At 42.0% G+C, this 16,417-nt stretch overlaps 1 protein-coding gene across 4 annotated transcripts in view; it reads right to left on the reverse strand.

The window, feature by feature from the left end:
* The window catches only part of abcc8 (ATP-binding cassette, sub-family C (CFTR/MRP), member 8), a 60,972-nt gene that overhangs the window by 24,245 nt on the left and 20,310 nt on the right, over positions 1 to 16,417 (reverse strand). For 2 of the 4 annotated variants that reach the window (XM_070972434.1, XM_070972433.1), the window contains exons 8-17: positions 14,828 to 14,992; positions 14,567 to 14,722; positions 9,721 to 9,855; positions 8,463 to 8,625; positions 7,251 to 7,291; positions 6,631 to 6,776; positions 3,990 to 4,104; positions 3,658 to 3,777; positions 3,108 to 3,180; positions 2,890 to 2,995 (exon numbers count right to left, since the gene is read on the reverse strand). In XM_070972434.1, the coding sequence (XP_070828535.1) occupies positions 2,890 to 2,995; positions 3,108 to 3,180; positions 3,658 to 3,777; positions 3,990 to 4,104; positions 6,631 to 6,776; positions 7,251 to 7,291; positions 8,463 to 8,625; positions 9,721 to 9,855; positions 14,567 to 14,722; positions 14,828 to 14,992 (1,220 nt within the window). Of the gene's footprint in view, positions 1 to 2,889; positions 2,996 to 3,107; positions 3,181 to 3,657; positions 3,835 to 3,989; positions 4,105 to 6,630; positions 6,777 to 7,250; positions 7,292 to 8,462; positions 8,626 to 9,720; positions 9,856 to 14,566; positions 14,723 to 14,827; positions 14,993 to 16,417 lie in introns of all 4 variants that reach the window. The other 2 variants (XM_070972432.1, XM_070972430.1) reach the window with 1 other exon arrangement.

Here is a 16,417-nt window from a genome sequence, read left to right on the forward strand (position 1 = left end):
GTCAGCTGCTTGATACGCAGCAGTTTATTACTTCAGCCCGTATCATTTGAGGTCACAATCTCACTATCAAACTGGATATGGTGCCCAGAGTTTAGACCTTACTGCAAGATATTCAACCTGCGTCGCTTTGACCGGAGGTCAAGATATAAATAGTTCACTTTGAGGACATAGAAATCCCACACCCTCCCTGTTCTGCACTATGTTTGGAGTGGGGGAGTAGAGGAGGGAGAAGGATAACAGGAGCCACGGGAAGCAGATGGGTTATGAACTGTAGTGTTGGTGGTGGAAATGACCGACTGCGTTTGTAAAATATGTCTGCAAACATGTCACCCTCCTCAAGGACTGATGGTGCCCTCCATGAGCTGTTATTCAAAGCACTGACAGGTTTTATTTAATCAAAAATCAAACAGACATTTATTAAAAGCAAGCATGCTGATTGCTGCTTTATCATTATATAAGCTGTTATTTTCAGCTCAGCTCAGAGAAAGGTGAAATGCTTCGATTTAAAAATGTCGCCAGAGGCAAAGCCGCACTGATGAGAAGCTCATTAAACAGTCGCAGACCAAGCAGTGGAGCTTGTGGTGAGATTGTTTTACCCAAAGGTCAGCAATGAACATTCAATTTCAAAGTTAAGGACAACTTCGACGAGAGGTCCGTCAAGTGCTCAGAAAAAGGAAATTCCGTGAACACTGGCACTTCCATGGCACGTCCATCTGCTGTGGAAGATCATGTGATACGATCAAAAGCTCCAGAACGGCTACTAAACGATCCCTCTGGTGAGACTGTTGTCAAGACACCAAAGCAGCTCTTTATTACTTGATTACACAAACACATGGAGCTGAGTGTGCTCAGGCAGGGCACCGAAGACATGGGCACCATCAGCTGATCAGGAACAGCTGAGTCTCAGAGCCACCAATCACCTTCAAACAAGTCAACAAGATGTCTCCATGAATGTCTTCACTCCTCCGATTCGTCATGCTGTTTACTCACATGCTGCTCTCATTAATTCTGTTGCCTTTTGCTTTATGTGCATGTCTCATCTCAGCCATTTGCATCTGCTGGGTTTTGCTTTCATACTGTACCTCTCATCCTCCCAGACTTTTCAGCTATAAATGTTCCCGATGGAGACGCAGCACAACAGTAACAACAACAAACACGGTGGAAACATCCAAGCAAAGTCCTCTGAATGTGCGTATGAATGCTTCAGGAGGGCACAGTCTAAATGACAGCTCCTTAGTCTCTCCTGACACATGATAAGTGAAAGGGTTCAGCGCCCAGTAGGGTGCACAATCCAATCTAATATCAGTGGAAGCGCCAGCACGGACTTGGCACCAGCACAGAACTACAAACTGTGTGTGTGTGTGTGTGTGTGTGGTGCTGGCTAGTAGAGAGAACTAAACTTTGTTGACATGTGGAGACTGATAGCAGTGCTATCCTGGGCAGGTGACGAGACATCAGATGTGGGAGATCAACGCTAATAACTCCCAGAATGCATCAAACGGTACCTGAGACGTCTGTTTCGGCTGAGCTATTGCTAATGGGCTCCTCTACGTCCGCTGGGACGTTCACATTCTGCAGCAAAATATCGACTTCATAATAAAGAGTCCAGATGTTACAAGAGGCGAACAAAACAGAAACTATTTCAGAAAACTTTCAAAAAACTAGCTTTTTTCCGGAGCTTTCACTCTTCTTCCACAGCCTTCTTCACTGATATATGTCCACTTCTCATCAACATGAATACAGTTTCTTACTTAGATCACAACTGAGCAATTTCAATTCACTGAAGAAGGCTGCTGAATGTGGCCAAAAGCTCTGGGTAAAGCTAATAAGTAACCTTTAACATTCAGACATAAATATACAAAATGTGTATTTGTTGTATATGTTTTCTATTTCTTATGGATATAAAGTGTCAACTTGCTGGAAGATGTTATCTGAAAAGTTTTCTAGCCTGCAGCCACAGTGAGTCTGTTGTGATTCTTCACCTGCATTTGACTAATTCTGGATCAGTGGTGCATGAAAGGATCCTCGCATTCCTCTATATCCATCGGCCATAAAAAATAAAAGCTGCAATATCAGCTCAATTTCACTGACCCGCAAATCCATTTGTGTTATATGGCCATGTCAAGATGGGAGGTCTGATTTTGATGCTAATTACGCAGGCTTGTCAGGGACGTACAATTTATTGCTGCAAGAAAACATAAGTAAAAGCACTCAACCGTCCCCGACAGGCCAATTACAAGAGAGGTTTAAAAAGCATAAATCAGAGCGGTCGGGGTCTCCAAGAGGAGCAATTCTCTTCAAATTAACCTTTCACCTCTGGATTGAATTTCATCGCAAGAGCGGTCTGTAACATGCAGTACATGGGTTTCCCTGAGGACACATAAATCATACTGCTTTGTAACTAAATGGATGGAGAGGAGTGGCTGCTGGATGGATACTGTGATATTAATGAGACCGCCACTTCCTTGTTGAAGGAAAACTCTGAAACAGAGCGTCATTTTACTGTATTGCTGTATTTAAGCATAGGAGACACTTAATCACAGTAAATACCAGATAACTGGGACAAACCACAATTAGCATCATCCTTCTACACTCATTGAGCAGCTTGATGTTTAAAGGATAATCACAATTATTTTCACAGGGGGCCTCGTCAGTAACTCGTTTCAGTAACTGAATTTTAAGGGCTTTTTCACACTTCATTTGCTCTCGTCCTAATTAGTCAATGAGTCTGTGAACTCTGTCACTAAGTGGAAAATCAAACAGGTGAGGTGTGAAAGCACCTTCAGCCTCGCAGACTGATGAGGCAACAGGAAAGTCAAGCATTCAAATCTTAAAGTGATGAAAATGTTTTAAAGCATCAGAACTGATCGTCGAAGAGAGAAAACTGACCTGTTCCAGGTGACTGTTCCTGACACTTTCTGCATCTCTCCCAGTGTTGCCAGCAACAGAGACGACTTTCCACAACCCACCTGACCCACAATCATCGTCAGCTTACCTGAGAGGTTTGATGAGAGCGAGAGGCGATATCACAGTGTGCACACAGGTAAATAAGAGAGGGACACTGGATCGAGAAACAAATAAGGTGAATCACAGTGTCTGATGCTCACCGAAAGGAATCTTGATGTCCACGTTAGAAAGTGTCGGTGGTCCGTCGGTCCAGGTGAAATAACCGCTCGTTATCTGAGGAAAGCACAGCACACACTCATCCAGGTGTCAGAGATGAACTTACCCTTTAAAAAGTAAACAGTAAACATGTCATCTATCCTCAATGATGCAGATGGAGACAGTAAGGCAATAAAAAGTAAATCATTCTTGTTCACTTTAGGATACTGGTGCTATTCACTCACTCCTCCAGATAGTAAATGACATACAGTATAGAGGATTAATGGAGCTGATGAATGACTGCAGTTTGTCATTTTGCAGAGTTGGATACGGAGCTACAAAGCTGATTTACCTAGAGCTCATTAAAAGTGAAATCAACAGCTTCCCAGTATCAATAACAAATGTCAACAGTGTCCCTCTAAGGCAAATCAGTGCATTGCCTTAATGTCCTTCATGCAAAGAAATGTGTAAAGGTCACAATAGCTACACGCTTAACTGTGACAAAAATGGAGAAAAAGCGCATTTTACGTTGATCTGTCCTTTAATGTCTGTCACCTTGATACACGTGTCCTGGTCCATATCTTGGGAGGGTCTGTCGCCCTCACGGTCCCTCTGTGAGCTGTAGTTGTTCCACTCGTCCCTCGGAGGGCGCTTCCGGTTCACCACCTTCAGGGGCTGGAAGTGTCGGGACAAAAAGGAGGAGGAGGATGAAGGGAAAGGTTTAGAGGATGACTGGAGAAGGATTTTACAACATCAGGCATGAAGGACAAAGGGGTAAATGGTGATATTAATAGGAAGACGATAGAGTGGAGGGAGAAAACAACATTAACATTAAAGTGAGACAGCCTGGACGCACCAGCAGCGTAACACTGTACAGGTGCACTTACCACAGCCTGGTATCTGTTTTGGTTGTGATTGCTGGAGCCAGAGGTTAACATTGCTCTGGTCTCCTGCTCGTCTCCGATCTCATCGCTGGAGAAAAACTCGCTGAGCTTCTGAACACTGCAGGTTAAACAGAGGAAAAGGGAGAAGACACTTCAGGTCCTTAACAATGAAAAATAAAATGAAGTCTGTGAGGCTGACGGATCAACTGCGCTGCAGACAATGAGCTCACTTTCACTCATACAAAGATAACAGCATCCCGACTGAATGAGCTTTATCTTCACTTTCTCTCCCTGTCACAACCACACACACACACACACACACACACACATATCTGATGAAGCCATCTCCTACTTCACAACTTAATGAGAACAAATGCTTCATGATCTAATCCATCTACATCCAATTACTACATCTGTGCTTGATAACTCATCTGAAACTTCCTCTCAACTGGGACTAATTTCCTTAAATTTACTCATCTATGTGCGTGTGTGTTAGAGCAAATATGCTGAAATAGACTGAAGGAAATCTAACTGAACTTGTTTAAAGTTGCACCATGACTTTGCACTTACAATGTCATCAGCCTATTTTTCCTCTACAAAGAGCCGTTTTCTCCTGTTGAAGTGTGAAAGCTAACTGAGGCGTTGAATCTGTGCAGTAAGTTGTTTCTTTTTCTGGTGTCTGACAAAGTGTGTCAGATCATGCAATGCCAAAAATAGGCATCTCAAAGGACCACAGGCAGCCTCCACGTTCAAAAAAAAAAGTCACTCTAGTTAAAATAAGGTGCTTATAGCATTACAGTTGTATTAGCTGCCCTCCTCAAAGCCCATAAAGCTTATAAAATGTGTGATGTGTAATTTGTAATTTAAGGCAACCCTGCAGCAGTGAGTTTCATCACGCCGGCCCATTACACCTTTGCCCTGTGACCACTTCCAAGAGGTGCAGACGGAGATGATGGGATTTAGACTGACCTCATTGCTCTGACAGTGTTAGGGAAAAGAGTTCTGCTTCATCGACTTCATGAGACACCCCGAGAAGACTTTTAATCTACTAAGAACTAAATTAATTCATACTTAATGTCCTTAATTATCTGAGTTTACATTACACATCTAGAAGGCGTAAATAACCACTTCAGGCAAAGCAGTGAGTAGGTTATTCACAGAACAGCCAAGTGTAGAAATTTATGATGATAATTTTCTAATGAAATTCATTTGTTTCATCTTCTTAATGTCTGAAGATATATATAGAAAAGTGCTAACATTTTTTACACAGTTATTCTCTCATAGCTCAGATGAACTCTGTTAACAGTACTATTAAAGTCAAAATTATGTTTTTCTTTTTCTATTAAAGCTGCAGTAGGTAAGATGGAGGAGAGAGCAGACTTAGATTGAAAATTTGAACCAACACAAGTTCCACGTCACTCCCCCTCCTTCTCCGCTGCACACGCCCTGCCTCCAAGCCCCTCCTCCCAGGGGCATCTGCGCGGAAGCCATGACAACCAGTAACGTTAGCCTTAGCATCAGAAACAAGCTAACCCTGCCCAGCCGCTACATCGCAGTCGCTAACATACTGTACGCGGTGCGGAGTGTTACTGTAACAATCACCATATTAGCTTTATGGTTATTTGTTGTTTTAGCCGTATATGCTGTTGTTGGCAGCGGTGGTATGGGCAGTTTCTCCTTTGCGGGTGGCTGTTGCTCCACCATAGCTTTCACTAGCCTCCTGATGCCGCTAACAGAGCTGTTTGACTGAGCGTCAGCCAGCAGCATGAGCGGAGGGAGGGGCGGTTTGCAGTGGTGAGTAGTGATTGACAGATATCAGACACTCCCTCAGATGCTCCTCTGGCTCTGATTGGTTATTTTGTGTTGGGCGCGGTGGATTCTTGCAAATCGCAGTAGGTGGGACCAATGGAGCCGTTTTTTGTTTTTTTTTCACAGATTACGTTTCATGTACTGCTGTCTGGGCATAGGGACAGTTTTAGCAAATATGACAAGTTACCTATTGCAGCTTTAAGGCCTTTTCTGAAAACTCAACCCTTCAGAACATTATTGTACTTGTTTTCTATGTAAAATGTATGAAGACATTTTGTGCAGTAGAGCACGCCAAAAAAGCATGCAAGCTAAAAAGCAAGCTGATAATATGCATCCTAATCACCCTACATGGATGTGAAACTGCAGCACCTGTGTCTACACCAACTTCATCACTCAGGATAACAATTCAAGCAGCATGAACAGCATTAAGCTTGACAGGAAGGGAAGTTATTGACTTGTGCAGCATTAGTGGCAAAGGGAGAGCGATCTCTGCAGCAGCCTAATTACAAAAGATGTCTTGACTCCCAAGCTAATTGTGAAGCTAATTGCTGAAATAAATAGGCACAATGTCCCAATGTTACACAAACAAAGGCTGATCCCATAATGAAAATAAACCTTCCACAAACAAGAAAAGCTCAAGTGTTTCATCTAAATTATGTTGCTTTTTGCTCCTCTGCTCTTTGCACGGAGTGTTTCTGTTGTTTCAGCTCACATGACTATTCTCAGATCCTTCACAACCAATAAACAATAACAACTTAAAGACACTTTATTCTTTGTAATTTATCAGAATGATAAATTCATATTGTACTGTAAAATCATTTTTTTAGTTTCTCACCTAACAAGAGCCTTGACGGTGGAGCGCACCACGCTGGACAGCAGGAAGAGGGGGGTGACCAGGATGTGAAAGAGGGACAGAGAGGCAAAGGCCACAGCTGGGGACAGATCAGCGTCCTCGGAGATGTGAACATGAACCACAAACGTCTGCAGAATGAGAGTGAGGACAGAATGGCCTGATGTTAGTCTCAACAACAGCATGAATTTTGATCTTTGAACCTTTGAACTTGGAACTTTTGATTGGCCATCAAAGGCTGTTTGAACTAGAGATGTTACATTTATTTAGCTGATGATTTTATCTGACTTCAGGCATTCAAGCATATGGATACATGTCAGACAGGATTTCTTCTCCATGTTTGTCTTTGATGATCTTCCCTGTCTTTGGTATCTGTGTGATTTTTCTAATTTGTTACCGCTGGAGTCTACGACCATGAAGGGCTTCTATAAATACAGGCAGCATATAGTGTGGTGCTGACTGTGTCTTTTGAAATCTGGATATCTGACTGTCTGACACTGTCCCTGTGCCGTCCTTCACACAGGGGAAAAGTAACAGGATGCAGATTCATCTGAAGCTGAGCATCACCTTTAGATTTAGGTGACAGAGCTAGAAGTTAAACTCACCGTCAGTACAGCTGCGATGGGAATGGCTGCGTTCATGAAAACTGAAAGCAGAAAAGAAAAAAACAGGCAGGAGGACATGAAGGTGTCATTTAGGACTTTAACCAATGAAATTAAACAACATAAAGACCAGAATAACCACATGACCTCAAGTGCATACTGGTTAATCGCAGTGTGATACTGTGATTGAATCATGACAGCTCCTCAAAGGTGAAAAAGTGAAGTCATAAACCCCGTCAGATGGGACGAAGTACACACCAAATAAATTTCTGTTATTTTGGGGAGTTCTGATCGTGCTGCTTTATGTTCAAGTTACAATTTAAGTTCAAATATCTGATGAGTTCAGTTTTAATTAGTTATGCTAACGGCTGTGACATCATGATTGACAGCTGTGAATGACTCATTGAGTCAGGTGGGCATATGGGTGGGATGGCAAAAGATGGCAGCGCCTGTATCCGGGACAGTTTTTTGTTCAGTGGGAGGAAATGTAGACACGTTGTCCATCTTTAGTTACAGCTGTTGATTTGAGTCTTGTGCGGACATTTGTTTCTCCTCACCCCTTTTTCTGCCCGTTATTTTCTGTGACTCTATATTGTCAATTGTGCAATAGATTCAATATAGCATGAAAAATTACCTAAAAGTGCAAATGATTGGATAACAAGGTTGTTACAGCAGCGACAGTGTAGCCTCAACCTCTGCATTAATGGTGAATGATTCTCAGTTTCTAATACTGTCATGAAACAGTTCTGTTCAATTACTCTCGTAAAACTGCTGCTAAATCTGCAGTTGTTGATTTCAGATTGCACACAGTCGAGTACAGGACTGGAGCCGTGCAGGCTGTGAGACTGTGAGAGTGTGGAAGAAGATGAGGAGGATAATCTGTGGAAAACAAATAAGTATTGAGTGACCGTGTTGTGCAGTGATGTCTTCAGTACTGTAAAGGGGAAATGAATGGAAGATCGATAATCCCTGTTAGTCGTGCTTAAAACTAAATCTTTACATAATGTTATTTTCAGACTTATGCGCTGAATTATAGATGCTGACTGGAAATTGTGGGTTCAGTAAAGTTGGAATTACTATTAAAACACATTAGTCAAGTAAATTAAGCCTCATGCCTTTGTGTGAAAGTTTTTTTTGTCTGAGGAAGAAACAGTTTATTTTATCGTTATGTCATTAAGTTCAAATTCTTCAAGTTCAGGAAGCAAGGTGCCTTACTGGATATGGACGTGTACAGAGCGAATGCCTGCAGGCTGGTGAGCTCTTTGCCCCTGGTCTCCTCTACACTGTCACAGAAGATGTGTTCCCAGGCATACAGCTTCAGCAGCTTGATGCCCCTCAGCAGCTCATTGGTCTTCTTTAGACGTTCGCTGGAATATTCCTGCCGGTGTAAGCGGAGCCTTTGATTACACGGCCGTAATCTGACACATCAAGGACAGATACACGGTGAAAGGCGCAGCCAGAGAGCGACACGAGGGCAATCACCTCGACTTCCTCACAATTGCCAACAAAGATTTAAACCATCAAACCAAAGTGGTTGTCCCTGGTTCTCATGCGCCACAGTATCAAAAACAGCATCATTACATTTGACCGATCTTATTGAATGTAGCAGCAAGTAACAGCAGAAAGGCTTGAGGCCAGATGAGCATATCGTATGTGGCTGACAACATTTTGTTTTTTCTGCTGTCTCAATAAAACAAAGATATTATTCCCTAAGGAGGGAATGACTGTTATCTTGACTCTGTGTGTGTGTGTGTGTGTGTGTGTGTGTGTGTGTGTGTGTGTGTGTGTGTGTGTGTGTGTGTGTGTGTGTGTGTGTGTGTGTGTGTGTACATGTGACATCCTGATTCAACGGCATCATTACATCCACTGCACTGCCTGGTATGATGTGGACAAACCAATATTGACCATCTCTGTTTGCATAGTCCTGCATGATCTCAGAGCTCACACACATTGAACACACTGTTGATATTTTATTCCAACATGTGAAAAGGTTGTTGGTAATAGGCTACTTTCAGTTTCTCAGTAATGTACTGGAATAAAAGGTTTCTAAAATGAGCTTGATTCCAACATGATTATAATAAAGAGTCTGAAGCGACGCTTGCAGCTCTGTGAAGCTGTAATACTCACTGCAAAGCAAACCAATGGATTGGACGACGTGAGATTTTGACCTGATGATGGTGCTTGATGAAAAGCCATCCGCAGCAATTTGCATAGTATTTCACACACAAATTTCTCTCTGAACCCCAAATGTCAGCCTCATGCTGGTACTAGTGGAAGAGTCAAGCTGTACAAAAATATTGACAGTCTATCCAAACAGATATTTCAGTCGGGGCCAAAATGGTGGCCCAAAAGATCATCCATCTGCCCATCCTCCAGAGATTGCTCTCCATAGCTGCTAGCATGGATAAAAATAGATAAAAAGAAGTCACAGACAATAGCGTGTCTCTGTAAAAGAGGCAATAAAAATACTCACCAGAGTGCTCTTTTGTGTTTGGGACAGCTTGGTGGCCACAAAATATTGTACAGGAGCTAACACAGCAATGACGGTCGCTCCAATCAAGGCACTGATTCCCAAGAGGTAGTAGAGCAGGATCACTCCCACTATGATCTGGGAGTGGAAGATACACAGAAAGAAAGAAAGAAAGAAAGAAAGAAAGAAAGAAAGAAAGAAAGAAAGAAAGAAAGAAAGAAAGAAAGAAAGAAAAGATGTCAACCCCGGGACAGAAGTGAACTGGCGCACAGGGCCTCGCACCACTAGGAGGCCTCGCACCTGCAATCCTGCTTTTTTTTCTTAATAAATACGTTAGTAGTGTATGATTTTGTCTGGCTCTGTCAAGGTCACATTAAAAACAAACAAACAAATAAATAAAAAACAAATCCAACAAATCCAAATCACTAAAGCACATCTAAGCACGTCCGAATCTTAGGATGCACCAGACCTCTTCGCGGAGTTGAGGATACTTTGAGAGATAATCCCAAAGGGAACAACTACAGCACTTACAACACTTCATTACCTCAAAGGGATTGAAGGAATTTTCCCTAACTGTGAGATTGCACTCAGGATCCGATTGACTTTTCCAGTAACGGTGGCATCGGGTGAACAAAGCTTTTCAAAGATGAAACCAATTAAAAACTATTTGCGCACCTCCACATCACAGGACAGACTGTGCGGGCTTGCCCTGCTATCAGTTGAAAAGGACATTGCATCCAAACTGGATTATAGAGATCTTATTGCTGAGTTTGCGGCCAAGAAGGCAAGGAAAGTGACATGACATGATCAGTCTCTGCACAATTTATGCATGGTGAGTCTGTCTTATTTGTTAGAGTTACAGCGCAGTAAATATGTTGTGTATAGCTGTAATGAACATGAATGTATATTATGGATGAAAAGTGTCCTAACCCAGTTCTTTAAAATGTCAAGATGCCAAAAATAAAGTGACTGAGCTGACTTGATGTAAAGCCACGCGTTACACTGATTTCCCCCCCTTTGAAATAAATAGCAAAAAGCCATAGCTGAGACTGTGTGTATGATTATGCTGTATTATTCTACTTGATGAAAACATATTGCAGCGGGATTATGCGTGGAGTAGAACTAGAATAGCTGTGTCCGTGTGACTGTTATTCATGCGCCATTGTGCATCCATGTCAAAGAGCGGGGCCTCGCATTTCAAGTTCGCACAGGGCCTCACCCCCCCCCCGCCACAGCCCTGAACACTGTGCAGCACTTCCTGAATGCAGAGTCCTTGAGCATAAGAAGGAAATCAGCATACATGCATCATTCAAGTAATACGCATCTTAAAACCCTCATGCTATGCTATGAGCAGAGCAAAAGCGAAGAGAATGACAACAGCCTTTGGTGAAACTGTAACAAAAGCAACAAGGTTCTGGCTTTGGAAAACACAACTCTTTACTCCAACAACACTAAGTTGAACAACGAATTAAGAATGATCAAATTTTAGCTTTTCAAATGTGTTTCCTATTTTCCGTGAAGAAACGATCAACACCGCTTTGGAAATAAGAGAGGAGACAGAGGCACTAAGGAGGTGTGTGAAACTGTTATAATATTATATGGAGTAATAAGTCTGAGTACTGCTTCATGAAAACAAAAGTAGGGCTTGCGTCGGGGTGGAGGGATGAGTAGAAGAAAACACTAAGAGAAAGCCATAAGTTCATTCATCCATTTAATCTACAGTGGAGACACGAATCACATAGAGATGGTGCCAGCTGGACTGGATCGCCAGTCAGCCTTCATTTTCATACCCAGTGGCAGACTAACAAAGTGAAAGTGAAGCTTATAGGAAATCAGTCTAAACACTGATGGTGTCATTATTCTATAGCCTTTACTCTGTGCAGCCAACATTTACTTCATAAATGATACGCTAAAGCAAAACACTAGTCTACTGCCAGTTAATAATGCTTTTTTTCATCCGCTTTACAACAGTGATGACTCACGTTTCACCTGTACTTGGCTCCTTTTCCAGCCATTCACTGTTTTAAGCATGACACTGAGAGCATGCCAGGTTCACAAATCCCCAGGACGCAAAGAACCAGATGGAGATGGATGGATGTGACATTTCACACACACCCTTCGCTTCATCTGTCGCAGGATAATGTGCCACAGCGGGACGAGACGGGTGATGGGTAACAGAACAGCGTGATATGATTGGATTTCCTTTGTAATAACTATAAAAAGAAAACACCTTTCCACAGTGGTTGCCTCTCAGGTGTGAGTCATACGTAACCATGGTAATAAGCATGGTGAATGTAGAGTTGTGGGTCCACCAACCCCCACACATTTTCTGTTAGCCTCTCTGTCATGAATCACACCTGATTCAAGGCTTCATGCTACATATAGCAACCATCAGCACCATCACTCGCTCTAATCTGACAGACAGACTATTTCCTAACTGCAGTATTTCCCTCAGCACCTCAAGATAAGAGTGTACAGCCATGCTAGCAGCTATATTTAGACCACGGTGCTTTGCCCTAAAAATGTTAACAACAGAGTGCTAACATGGTCATAATATCAATGCTAACATGATAATGTTTAGCAGGTATAATGTTATGGGTAGAATGTATCGAAGTACCTTTACTCAAGTGCTGTACTAAAGTACAAATTCCAGGTACTTGTACTTGACTTGAGTATTTCCATTTTACGTGACTTTATACTTCGACTTATTTTATTTGACAGCTGGATGTCGCAATACAAAATGTCAGAGGATTAGATAAGTCATTACAGTCCATCCTAAGGGGAACAAAAATGTATGTACCAAGTTTCATGGTAATCCATGAAACAGTTCTAGATATTTCAGTCTAGACTTAACTGGTGATAGCATGGTTAAAATATCTCTCTAGATAGACACAGTAATAATATGCATTTTTCTGTTTATTTTATGAAAAAGCGATTCTATAAGCCTCAGTAAACCCTTTATTTTTTGATTAATTGCAGCAGCTTTGATTTTAATGAACATTAAATATGACAGACTTGGACAAATTGGAGAAATTGAAAAATAATGAGCACATGAGCTAAATGAGCAGGCGGCTCAAGACTACAGAGCCTTTGATGCATAACAGGCCTTTTACCCAGCAGACACTTTGGCTCGTCTTCACAGGGAAAGCACAGGCGGAATTGATAACATTCATAACAACCGCAGTCCGCTTACGTACGCTCACTGTCACACTGTCGCCACTTAGTGGGACACTTACTTGCTATTTCAAGTGTTCATACTGAACACACTGTATGCTGAAGGGTTGGAAGACACAGAACAGAGCTGGTGACTGGAGAGAGATGACTCTGCAAACAATTCCTGTTATCGTGTGTTGGGTGAGGTGACAACTGGGGCTAATCTCACAAAACATCAGTGTAGTCGTTTGATTGAAAAACAGGCTGCAACGAAGATAAAAAGCTGCTGAAAATGATTTGCAGATCTGAGATCAAACTTAAAAAACCCAGCAGCTCATTCCATTTGGGCAGGAGGAAGTACATAAACTCCAGCACAGTGGATTCATCCACAGTTTGGGGCTAACAGGTGGGAGCAGATGGAGAATACTAATGCAGCTCAGACCTCAGAGGAACCACCATCAGGGTTATACTGCCACTGAAGGATGTAGCACGGCCTGTTTCTGTCTTATTATTCATAAATATAACATTCTTTCAACTGGCAGTTTATATCAATACTGTCACTGTTAATTAGTGATTTTTAAAACGTGTCACATAGCAAAGACTGTCAGCTGTGTTTATAATAAGAAATTAGAAAAGAAGAAAGCAAACGTTCTGTGTAGTTTCATTGGTTTATTTTTCTCCTTATTTATGATGCAATTGTTCAAAATGTGCCTTTGTGTAAGGTAAATGTAAGATAAAAGATTACCTCAGATAATAGCTATGGCCGCCTCGATTATGAATCTAATGGAAACTGATTTGAATCCTGGATGTGTCAAAACAGGCATGAAGCACAATATTTGTAATTGTCTTCCATAAATCTTTAGGCTTCTAATAAAAAGCAAACAAAAACAAGAACAATTTCACAATCCACTTATGGGATTACAAAGCATGAAGGTCACCACCTTGCAATCGACTGCACACATCTGCAGTGAAGTCCCACAGGGGCTCTAACACCTCACATCCTTTTTCAGCCTTCACATCTCTGTATACAATGCTTTGTTTCCCTCATGGCTTTGCCCTATACTGTGATGCTGATGGGAAACAATGCACAGCCTGATACACAACAATGAAGACCGCAGACGCAACACAGCAGATGAAAATCCAGCGTACAAACAAGCACCTTGGAAACACAGCTCAATGAAGTTTAACACAAAGAAAATTGCACAATAGAGTAATGCAATAACAGAGAGGCAGCAAGATGGCAGACAATTACATCACACAATACGCCGTAACACTGTCAATCTTGAGCTGTAGATGCGCGTTGAGGGATTAATGTGTAGCTGTGCAGCCAATGCACATAGCCGTAGCTGATGTGAGCCTCAACAACAGTCAGCGTGGCTGTTTTTAAAGAAAGAGAGTTATCTTCTTTTCAGTAACACACATTAAAGTCATCTCCATCTCAGTGAATGAACGAATGTAAACACTGCGAGTCAACAGAAGTAGTTTTCTCAGTTAATAAGAAAACACAAATTAGAGGTTGTCTGGATGTAACACTACTCATGTAAGAACAGAAGTAGCTCACCGTCGCTCTATATCGCAGGGTAAGTGAAAAAAAATAAAGTTCCTGTGGGGACTATGAAGCATGATGCAGCGCTACGTGTATGAGGCATTCTTCCAGTGTTATCTACTTCATAGAGTATGCAAACATGTCTCTCACCTGTACTGGCATGGCCCACAGGTTGGGACAGAGGAAGAAGAACCACACGAGCTGGTTGGTATCTATGGCAACCAGGTTGCAGATCTGAGCAACAGTTAACTCGCCCATGGACATGTTGGAGGTGCACAGGCGCATGATCTTGTTGTAGATTTTTGTCTGGGGAGAGGACAATCACAATCAGACCCAAACAGCGCAACCCTCAATGGGCTTTTAAGGTGGAAAAGTCAAATATTACACGGAGAGTTTCCGGAAATGTCTTACCTGTATGGCCCCACGCAGGTTGATGCCTGTTTCAATGGCCACATAGTAGGAGGCCTGGAGGAAGGTCCTCTGCAGGAGCAGGGCGAAGAAGAGCAGCACGGCCAGCACATATGCATTCTCAAGAAACTCTTTGGTGGAAATGAAATAAATCCCCAGCAAAGTCATCTGGAAGCACAAACAGGCAGGCAGGGAGTTGGGAAGATAAGATTTATCATTTTAGTCAAGCACAGGCTGAAATCCACAGGACTGAATTTGAGTTTCTGTCAGGAATGAATTTCAACTAAACTCGTTCCTGTTCATCACTTCGGAAGCCGAGGGTGACAGCAGCCATTTAAAATGTACCATTTCCATTTCACAGCAGGCTCCAATATTGCGTGTGGAACTAAAACAAACTGAGCTGCAGCGCAGTCCTGACAGTGTTTTACACAGCTGATACGCAGACTGTGAGCTGGAAACCAAAGAAGAATGAGGTTCAGATACAGGAGATGGATAGAATATCTCCATCAAAGATGAATTCATTCTCCATCAGGAAGAGATCATTCATCAAGGAGCTTACAAATTATTGATTAGAAATGTGCCTCAACCCCACATCCAACAACAACACCCACAAACACCACCCTGCTGCTGTCTCCTTGTCTATTTCACAAACAGGCCTATTTTCAGTCATCTCTCTCCGAACTGACACGCTGTCGAGGTCATTCACTTTAAGTGGCTGACAAGTCTTTTAACCATTTTTTTTAATTAACTTTTGATATGGCACTGGCTCGCATGAGTGTCTCAAACAAATAATTGAAGAGTTATTCTTACAGAAGGATGCCTGAGTGTCTGTCTGATATGGCAGTCTGCCATGCGTGGGGTCTAAGAAACTGAGACAGCTCTAGCAGCAATAAGTCTTATAAATATTTGACAAGGACTAAATTAGTACACCATTGGGGCAGATAGTACTGTCACTGTGACCTTTGAGAGGCAGGAGGAAGCCATGTGACCTCTCTGTTATGTCTGCTCCTGCTGTGTTTGTCGGTTTCTGAATGCTTGACTCAGTCCTGTTTCATTTTGACATTCCTGTCTCTAAAAAAAAAAAGATTCAACAAATGCAGGTAAAAACTGGTTACAGCAGGTAACTCTGATGTGTCTGGTGTCTGGTGTGACTGCTGTGTGAAATCCACAGTAGAAACAAAACTGGTACATTCTGTCAAGAGATGTCACTGTTTGTTAAGATGAACAAAGTGAAGCTAGATTAATAAATTATAATCACCATTTGCAAAGCAACATCAAAGGTCGAGAAAACAAAATTAGTTTTTCACATTAAGAGATGGGCTCTGACATGAACATGTCTGTGTGTGCATGTTTGAACTGGGACACCCACACAGTCCTTTTTTGAGTTGTGTAATAAGGATACTTTTTGCCCAAATTATAATTTTGCTGCTGCTTATTTAGTCATTATTATGTATGCACAAACACTTAAGATTTGAAAGAGAGTTAATTAATGTGACAAAAAAAAACTAAGAATGCAAAACTCCTGTTATATAACAGCTGACTACTGTCATTGCTGAGGAGACGTAGTTGCAAAGAAAACAAAGACAAAGATAA

The sequence above is a fragment of the Chaetodon trifascialis genome, chromosome 10 (assembly GCF_039877785.1).
Source record: "Chaetodon trifascialis isolate fChaTrf1 chromosome 10, fChaTrf1.hap1, whole genome shotgun sequence".
Lineage (NCBI taxonomy): Eukaryota > Metazoa > Chordata > Actinopteri > Chaetodontiformes > Chaetodontidae > Chaetodon > Chaetodon trifascialis.